Source organism: Crocodylus porosus, unplaced genomic scaffold, assembly GCF_001723895.1.
Source record: "Crocodylus porosus isolate Cpor-Errol unplaced genomic scaffold, CroPor_comp1, whole genome shotgun sequence".
Classification (NCBI taxonomy): Eukaryota; Metazoa; Chordata; order Crocodylia; family Crocodylidae; genus Crocodylus; species Crocodylus porosus.
In genome coordinates this window covers 17,266,506-17,275,479 of record NW_017728932.1, presented here as the reverse complement: position 1 = coordinate 17,275,479, position 8,974 = coordinate 17,266,506, and the positions used below count along the sequence as shown (strand labels likewise).

The window sequence follows — 8,974 nt, the reverse complement described above, 5'->3', positions numbered from 1 at the left end:
TCAACTTGTATTGGGGCGCGGGAGCCGGCCCGCGCCGCGGCCTCAGTCCGCCTTGGCGGGCTCCTTCCCGCGCCGCCCGGCCTCCCGCAGCATCTTGGCCAGGGACAGCAGGAGCGGCACGGCCATGGGCAGGAAGAGCGGGATGTAGATGGCGAACTTCTGGTCGTCGGGGAAGTAGAGCAGGTGCAGCAGCGAGGGGTCGAAGAAGGCCCGCTCCGAGGAGGTGACCGCCTCCTTGCTGGCCTGGAAGGCAGCGCCCAGGCGCCCCGCGGCCAGCTCGCCCAGCGCCTGCTGCACGGCGGCCACGGCCCGGTACACCTGCGGGAGCGCCCCCTCAGTGCCCCGCTCCGTCCCCCAGCCGCCACCTCCCCCGCCCCACGAGCCCAGGCACCGCAGCGCCTCTGCCAGCAACAGGCTTGCTTTCACCACGGGGGCGCCAGCAGGGGCCGGGGGCCGAGGGACGCAGGGACGAGGGCGCTACAGGGGCTGCTGGCACCGGCTCCAGCCCTAGCCCTCTGCTGCGGAGCAGCTATTCCCAGCACCATCGCCCCCAGGCACGCGGGCAGCAGCGCCAGGGCCCTGCTCCGTCATGACACCCACCTCCGAGGCAACGTCGTCCTTAATGACAATGTTCCCGATCTTGTCCAGCAGCTCGGCCAGGGAGGTCAGGGTGGTGGACACGGTGGCCACATTCTCCACCGTGCGGGCCCACAGCAGGCAGTCCAGCTCCCAGGCTGCCAGCCCTGTGTTCCCGGGGTTTTCCACCAGGAACTCCCTTGGGAGCGGCGCCCGCGAAATCCCAAATAGCAGCCTGGAGGCAGAGGGGGCAGATCAGGGGAGGGCGCAGCCCTCGGCCGCGGTCACGTACCCGGCCCAAGACAGGGCACAAGTTGATACCAGCTTTTCTCTGCCTCTCCTGCACCCGGCCGTGCTGGTAGGAAGGGCAGGACTGAGCCCGGGTGACCCACCACGTTGCAGGGAATGGCTCATCTGTGACCAGCTGGGGCCACAAAGGGCATGGAGCCTCCTCCCCGCAGCACCAATGGTCCACGTCAGCCTTGCGCTGCCCAGCACGGGCTCCCAGAAGCCCTAATCTGTGTGCTCAGCCCCGGGACAACGGTCTGTGAAATGTCCTCACCGCAGCTGGGCCAGGAAGACCTCCATCACTTGCACCATGTCCACGTCCACCCGCAGTGGGAGTGGGGCCTCGTCTGCAGCCGGGTGCTTGACATTATACACCTGCCAAGACAGCACACCAGGCAGCTCAGCACGGGCACCCTCCCAACCTAGGCCCAGCAAAGCCCTCTGCCACCAGCAGCACGGTCTTGCCCGGGAAACGGCCAGGGACTCTTTAGCCCCATCTCGCCTGAGACCGTGTGCCCGAGGAAGAGGCCAGGATCCATCAGCGAGCAGAACAAACCCACAGGTGGAGGAAGCTGCACCTATGTATTGCTATCCCCAGGCAGAAGCTGCTGGGATGTTCCCAGTTCTCCTGCACCATGGCGTGGAAGGCCCCACATGCAAGCCACAAGCAGGCTCATGGCCCCAAAGCCCCGACAACACATGCAGCAGGCCAGGGAAATGCTGCCCCTGGACAGGCCCCACTGTTCAGCCACGAGCCACAGCCCTCGTGCTGTTACAGGACAGGCTCCACTCCAACGGCAGAGGGCAAAGGTCTGCTCCTTACCATGATCCCGCCCCAGCGGGGGCTGTGGAAGGCATTGGTCTTCACCAAGGCCCCATCCCTGTCCTGGATGTAGAGCGGGGAATGGGCTCGCTCTGGCACATACAGCAGGAAATTCAGCACTGGGAAGAGCGAGGCGGCACTGGAGCCTGGAGAGGGACAGCAAGAGCCTCAGTGCTACCGGGGACAGGTGCCACCAGGGACCTGGCCAGCCGCTCACAGGGGCTCTGCCTCTGCTGAGGCAACCAGAGGCCAGGCCAGGCCTGACCCGCTCGCACGCACCTCTCATCCGTGCCGGCACCCTGAGCACAGGTCCACGCAGGCCCCGAGCTAAGTGGACTGTCCTGGGCTCATCCTCACATCCCCAGGGACCTGCCCACCAGGGGACCAGCAGCCACAGCACCACGGCCTGCATCTGGTAGAACTGGGCTGGGTGCAGAAGCAAAGCAGGGAGGCCACGTGGCACTTACCCAGCCTGGCCTCCACGGGGTTGATGACATGGGGGAGACTGTGCGCGCTCAGAAGGAAGCTGGAGGAGTCCTTGTCAAAGCGGGGCGTGACCCCCAGCATCGCGTAGTACAGGATCTGCAGGACAGGAGCACAGAGGAGTGACTCCAGACACTCCCCACCTGCCCAGGCGCCCACCCCTCTCACCCAGCCCTCACCTGTGAGTCCACAGTGAAGTTGGCCACAAAGCTCAGCTTGTCCAGGAAGGGCTGGACGTAGCCACGGACGGCAGCCTCGATGTCCCAGCGCACGTCGTGGGACTTGGGGTCAGGGTTCAGCAGGCTGAAGGTGATTTCATACCCTGGGCGGGGCAGAGCACGGAGGCTGCTACTGTGGCCCCTGTGATGGGGACGGACAGGGCACGTCCCAGGCACTCAGGGCACAGCAATGCCATTCAGTTCATGTCACACAGTGACCACTGGCACCAGGGCCCCTGTGCCCCCTACCCAGCCTCAGCACACCCCAAAGTGCCACCCTGTGCAAACCCTGAGCTGCAGCTCACCCAGTACCAAGAGGGGCAACATTTGGGCCTCAACAACTGCCCTGTGCCACAGGCAAAGGCGACAGTACCGTCAGTACCACAGCCCCCATGGGGGAAGGAACAGCCGGGCAAGCTTGGCACAGAATTCCCACGGGTGAGCAGTGCCCTGACTGCATGGGAAGGCATCGTCCCACCCGGCCAGGCACGCAGGCACAGCCCCTACCCAGGCTGGACTTGAAGGGGCGGCGGGTGTCTAAGCCGAGCTTGTCCAGGGGCACACGGTCCGACAGGGCAGCAGCGATGGAGTCAGGGGTGAAGGACATGGTCTGTGCGATGTGCCGCACCTGAGCATTCACCGCAGTCAGGACATCCCCCGCGGCCGGTGGGCCCCTCACCACGGCACTGCGATGCTTCCCGATGTACACGCTGACCCCCTGCAGACAGGACCGGGCAGGGCAGCGAGAGCCAGACGTGGCAGAACGTGCCCACTCCACCCATTCCAGGGCAGGGCCCGGCCCTTGGGGACCCCAGGATGACGGGGCTGGGAGAGCTGCAGGGACCCCTGCCCCAGCCCCTCAGGCTTGTCCCTGAGACAGGGATGAGGAAAGAACCTGTCCCAACAGCGAGCAGCCAGGAGGGAAGGGGCAGAGAAACCCGTGAGGCAGGAGAACTGGGTCCCTGCCCTGCAGCATTCAGGGAGGTCTTGCAGCTGCATCTCACCCAGGATCAGCTACTTCCCAGGCCACAACCACCCTTGGGCAGAGCCAGGAGCAAGGGGATCTCTCTGGGCAAGCTCCCACCTACTGCAGTCACGCCAAGGGCAGCTGCAAGCTGCTCCAGGGAGGGCAGCCCGTGATGGGACGCCAGGTACAGCCAGCTGGTCCCAGTCAAGACAAGCAGCTAGACAGGGCACTCCCAGCAGCAGGGGAGGCTGTACCTGTGGCAGGAGAGACGAGGCCTCTGGGACGATGTAGACGGTCAGCGAGCCCAGCAAGCCATCCTGCAGCGGCAGCAATGCCGCGTCGGCCTCTGGAGAGGATGGGGGAATTGGTCACCCTAGCGCCAGTGAACCCAAGGCAGGGCATCCCCACCAGCAGCTCTCACAGGCAGAGACCTCCGCACTGCCCCCACCCCAGGGTCCCCAGCTTCTCCCCCTCCCTGGGGCCACCCAGCTCTGCACAGCCCCTGAGCACGACACGCCACCAGCACAGAAACCTGCAGCAGTCTGGAGGTGGGGGGAAGGGCAGCATGCACCCCCCACAGGGCCCTAGGGTAAAGAGCTACATCCCTCTGCATACAGCAACTCCCCAGGCTGCCCCACTCACCCCCACGGCACAGCCAGCTACCAGGACCATGGCAGACCCTGGTCTCCATGCCCTGGGCTGCCCTGTCCCCGCACCTTGCACTGTGCCCAGGGCCAAAGCTGCCTCCTCCTGGGCCGTGGCGCTCCGGTAAGCGGTCTCATAGCGGGCAGTGACACTAGTCCTCACTACGGGGAAGAGAGAGGGCGAGTGAGGCCACTGGACCCAGCCACGGGCTCACCGGCCTCACCCCCATGCTGCGAGCCTCACAGGCCAACAGTGCCAGCCCCAGCTCTGGTAGATGTCCCCATGTGCACGGCTCCGCATGGCCTGGCTGCGAGGATCCTCCAGGCTAGGGATGCCCATGAGAGCGGCAGTGGGTCAGCAGTCCCTGCCCGCTCCACCCAGTGCCTGCTCCAGCCTTGGCACCGAGGCAGGAAACACCAGAAAACACCCGGTCACTGGAAACCCAGGGCTTACGGTTCAGGGGGGTCTCCTCCTCCCGCATCTCAGCGAAGGGCAGCCGCCTCTGCTGGGCCGCGGGCAGGGAGCCCTTGGCGAAGACCACGGCGACGGGCACGGTCAGCTGGAACTGCGCAGACAGCCGTTACCCGGGTCCGCCTGCTCCCCCCACCCCAAGGGGAAGGAGCCGCCGCCCGCCCCTGCCACGGCCGAGAGCCCCAGGCCCCTCGTCCGGCCCCAGGCCCTCACCGCCAGCGCGTCCAGCCGGGCAATCTGCGCATCGGGCAGCGAGGCGCGGTAGGTCTCCGTCGTCTTCCACCACAGCGGCAGCCCCAGCAGCACCGCGATGGCCGCGAAGCAGAGCGCCGCCCGCTTCCCGCGGGCCTTCTCTGGGGGCGCAGGGGCGGGGTGAGGGGCGCCGCCGCCAGCCCGCCCGACGCGGGGGCTCCCCCAGCCGGGCCCCGGGGTCTCCCCCAGATTTGGGGGGGCTGATAGCCTGGACACACGGGGTCTTCCCCAGATCTAGGGCGGTGGGGAGCCCGGATGCCGGGGGTCAACCCCAGATTTAGGGATGGGGGGTTGATAGCCTACACACATGGGTTCTCCCCCAGATTTGTGGGGGGGGCTAGATGCCTGGGTTCTCCCCCAGATTTTGGGGGCGAGCCCGGGCCCCGGGGGCTCCGGGAGGAACACCGGCCGCCCCGCCCCCCCGCGGCTCCGCACCTGCCTCGTCCGCCGCCATCTCTCTTCCGGGCTGCGGGGCGCGGGGGCGGGGTCTGCGCAGACGCCAGCCACTCCGGTCCCGACCTTGCCGCGAGCAGCCAATTGACGCAGACAGGGAAGCGGGGGCTTCAGGGGCCGGGCAGAGCGACAGCACTCTGCGCCAATCAGCGCCGGGGAGGCGGGGCAGGGCCGGTACGGCGGCCTGGAAGGGACACGAGGTGCCTAAAACCGCTTCGCCCGCGGGCCCCTGGGATTTCAGGTGCGCCTGCGCACAGCCGGAGGCACGTGGCGGGGCCTGGGCGGCACGTGGCTCGGAGGGGGGGCACCCCTTGCAGACCATAAGGAGCTGCGAGCCCCCCCCCTCCTGACAGCAGTGTTCCCCCCAGACAGCAATGATGCCCCTTTGCAATAGGGCAGCAGTTCCTTTTCTATGGCCCTGCCCCAGGGTGGCAATGCCTCCCCCGGCCCTGCCTCTGCCCTGGGATGAAGGTGCCCCCCTACGGGGCCAGCGATGCCCCCTCCCCGCACACCACTGGGGCAGGACCAGCCCTTGAGGGGTCCCAGTGCCCCCACGCAGGCAGGGTGCAGGCGGTGCAGCCTGTCCCACCCCGCACCGCACCGGGGCCCTGGGTGGGTGCAAGGGGCTGCGCCTGTCGGGACCTCCCAGCCCCCATGGGAGCCTTCGGCCAGGGGGCAGGGCTCGGCCCGGTGACGGCAGTGCCTGAAACGGTGACGCAGGAGTCGCCTGAGCTGTCCTGACGCGCGTGTCCTTGATGCAACATGAAGGGCATCTGGAGGCAGCTCCAGAGCTGTGATTCAGCGGCTTGGCCCAGGCGCTCCCTCCCTGCCGGGGGAGGCTGCGAGCCGGCGGCTCAGCTCAGTGCAGATGGGGGAGCAGGCGGTTGGGGGCCATGCCACAGGCCGGCCTGGCACCTGCAGCCAGGACCACCCCCCGCCGCCCAGGCGCCCCGACGGGACGGGGATGGGCAGGGTGGGGGCCGGGCACAGCCCTCGAGTGATGGCTTCACGCAGGGCTGAACCTGAAGCAGAAACCAGCTCCGGCCAGGAAGGCGCCAAGCCGGGCTCGGAGAGCAGCCCTGCCCCGGTGCCTTCATGCTGGTCTCCTCCCCCACCGTGTACCCCCCTGGCTCCGCACAGACACAGCAGACAGCGTCACCCTCTACAGTTTATTCATTAGACTATTTGGTACATTGGGTGCACACGGAGAACACAACACACGCGGCAGTAAGTGGCTCCCGCGGGCCGGCTCACCCGCCACGGGGCAGGCAGCACGGGCCAGCGACAGCGACGGCGTCACAAGGTGCACTCTTGCTCACGGGGGCAGCACTGCCCTCGCCCCAGACCGGGGAGGTCGCCCCTGCCCTGCCGGGCTCGGTCCCCTCCCGCCACCTCGCGGGGGAAGTGGAGAGGAAGCCCCGGGCGATGCCCCCGCGAGTGCAGCCGCCCCAGCCCCCCGCCCACACTAGGGCATCGGGCACAGGCAAAGCACAAGAGGGGGTCTGTGCTTCCAAACGAGGTGAGCTCCTCTTTCCCCTCCCCACGCCGCCTCCCTCGGGCACGGGCAGTTGGGCACGGAGCGGCTACGTGGCTCCTTGGGCAGCTACGGACGAAAGCTGGGTGTGGTGGTGGCGGACACGGAAGGGAGTGGCGGGGAGCGGCGGGCTGGCGCCGGCCAGCTCAGTAGGCATGGTTAGCCACGTACAGGGACTGCCCCGCGGCGCCCGAGTCCTCTCCGCTGCCCTCGTACTTGCCTAGAGCGGCCAGGCCGTTCACCTAGGATGCCGGAGAGACCCATCAGCCCACACCGGGCACAGGCCCGAGCCCCCAACAAGGAGCGCAGACCACCAAGCCCTGCCCGCGATGGGCACTGCTCACGTCAGCCGCAGCCCCAGCCCAACTCCCACGGCGCCAGCCACAGGGGCTCATGGAAGCGCCAGGCCGGCCGTGGCCCAGGCACAGAGCAGGGGGTTTCCCACCCCGATCCCAATCCCGACCCCACTCCTCACCTCGGCACGTTTAATGAACTCCTCGGTGGCCGCGTTCTCGTTGTCCCGCTGCCCGCGCCAGGCACCAAGGGCCGAGGCCTGCAGCGCGCGGCCGTAGGAGAAGGTCAGGGCCCACGGCCGGGCCAAGGGACAGTTGTTGATGGCATTGAGGTTGATGGACGCCTCCTCCTCACTTTGGCCCCCAGACAGGAAGGTGACCCCTGGAAGCCAGGGTGGGTGGTGAGCCGGGCAGCTGCCCGCAACAGTGCACGCAGGACCAGGAGAGGGTTGCCTTCCCCCTTCCGCCTACCCCAAGCCCAGCCCCACGCGGGCACCAACAGCAGGAGCAGCCGGCGTACCTGGCACGGCGGGCGGCACGGTGCGGCGCAGCGCAGTGACAGTGGCCATGGCAATCTCCTCAGGGCTGTACTTGGTGGGGCAGGAGTGGCCCGGGGTCACCATGTTGGGCTTCAGTAGCGTGCCCTCCAGGTACACGTGATGGTCGCTCAGCGCTTTGTACACAGCAGCCAGCACCTGGAACCGCAGCCACCAGTGCTCAGCCCCCGTGCCCGCAGCATCTCCCTCCTGCCCCTGGCAAGGAGGGCACAGCGCCCAGCCCCTCCAGCCATGGGAGGCCGCGTGCCACCAGGCACTGGGCTCCAGGCAGCTCTGCTGCAAGCAGCCCTCCCCGACCCTGCTCACCTTCTCAGTCACATACTGGCAGCGCTTCAGGTCATGGTCCCCGTCGGGCAGGATCTCTGGCTCCACGATGGGCACGATGCCGTTCTGCAGGGGACAGGGGGAGTAGCCGTGTGAGATGGGGCAGTCCCAGCCTGCCAGGCCCTTGCCCTGTCCAGCCAGCCTTGCTCCTGCCCCTAAACCTGCTGGCTGGGTGCCAGGTGCCTCCACCCAGCGCCCACAGGCTGCTCGACGCTGCGCAGAGCTGCAGGGCCATACCGTGCCGAGCACGGAGCATGGAGCCAGCCTGGGGGGGCCAGGGCCTGTGGCACCCAGCCACCCGCCTCCCCGGGCTCCGGGCCTCGCCTGCTGGCAGATGCTGGCGTAGCGTGCCAGGACGTTGGCGTTCTCCAGGATGGCGAGGGCGGAGGGCGTGTGCTCGCTGATCTTCAGCACGCAGCGCCACTTGGCAAAGTCCGCGCCGTCCCTCTTGTACTGGGCGCAGCGCTCCGACAGCCCGTCCAGACCTGCCGCACACCAGTGCCCTCAGCCGGCGCCCGCGGGCCCCCCCGGCCCTGCTGCACCCAGTGCCTCCATGCCTGCACCCCAGGCCCGTACCCTGAGTCGTGGTCTCCCCGTCGGTCCCGGCCAGCGGCACAACGCCCTTGTCCACCTGCGAGGCGACGGGGAAGGGCACGGGTGAAGCGCCCCAGCACCCCCCAGCCCGGAAACCCCCCAGCCCGGCTGTTTCCCAGCAACGGGAACAGGTGCTGCTTCCTGTCGGGTAGCAACCAGGCGGCAGCCATGGCAACGGGCATCTTTGCCCGGGCATGGAGTGCCCCCCCCGCACACCCCGGGCACAAGGGGCAGGCCTGCACCTTGATGCCCACGACGATGCCCTTGTCCTTGATCATCTGCACGAAGGGGGTGCCGTCGTCGCCCTTCTGGTACAGGGTCTCGTGGAAGAAGATGACGCCCCCGATGCACTTCTTCACCCGGCTGTCGGCGCTGAACAGGACCTGGCGGTACTGCCGGCGGCTCTCCTCCGTGTTCTCCACGCCGATCTGGTTGAGGCGCTTGGCCATGCTCCCTGCGGGCAGCGCCGTGAGCCCCGCGCCCGCCAGCCCGGCCC

General features: G+C 68.1%; 2 protein-coding genes across 2 annotated transcripts; both read right to left on the bottom strand.

The window, feature by feature from the left end:
• Positions 1-6: 6 nt before the first annotated feature.
• PIGS (phosphatidylinositol glycan anchor biosynthesis class S) lies at positions 7-5,251 on the bottom strand. Its single transcript, XM_019545838.1, has 12 exons — positions 5,159-5,251; positions 4,685-4,824; positions 4,454-4,565; positions 4,072-4,161; positions 3,610-3,701; positions 2,896-3,106; positions 2,350-2,492; positions 2,155-2,269; positions 1,688-1,833; positions 1,139-1,239; positions 601-811; positions 7-318 (listed from the first exon to the last, which is right to left on the bottom strand). The coding sequence occupies exons 1-12, from the start codon at positions 5,175-5,177 to the stop codon at positions 43-45; spliced, it is 1,656 nt and encodes a 551-aa protein (XP_019401383.1). The 5' UTR covers positions 5,178-5,251; the 3' UTR covers positions 7-42.
• Positions 5,252-6,331: 1,080 nt separating this feature from the next.
• Positions 6,332-8,969, bottom strand: ALDOC (aldolase, fructose-bisphosphate C; the record flags this gene model as incomplete). The annotated part of the gene is made up of 7 exons (XM_019545335.1): positions 6,332-6,952; positions 7,186-7,385; positions 7,524-7,698; positions 7,867-7,950; positions 8,209-8,369; positions 8,461-8,515; positions 8,721-8,969. Coding segments are annotated over 7 exons (1,020 nt in total), but the record flags the coding sequence as incomplete, so codon positions are not given.
• Between the last annotated feature and the right edge of the window lie 5 nt (positions 8,970-8,974).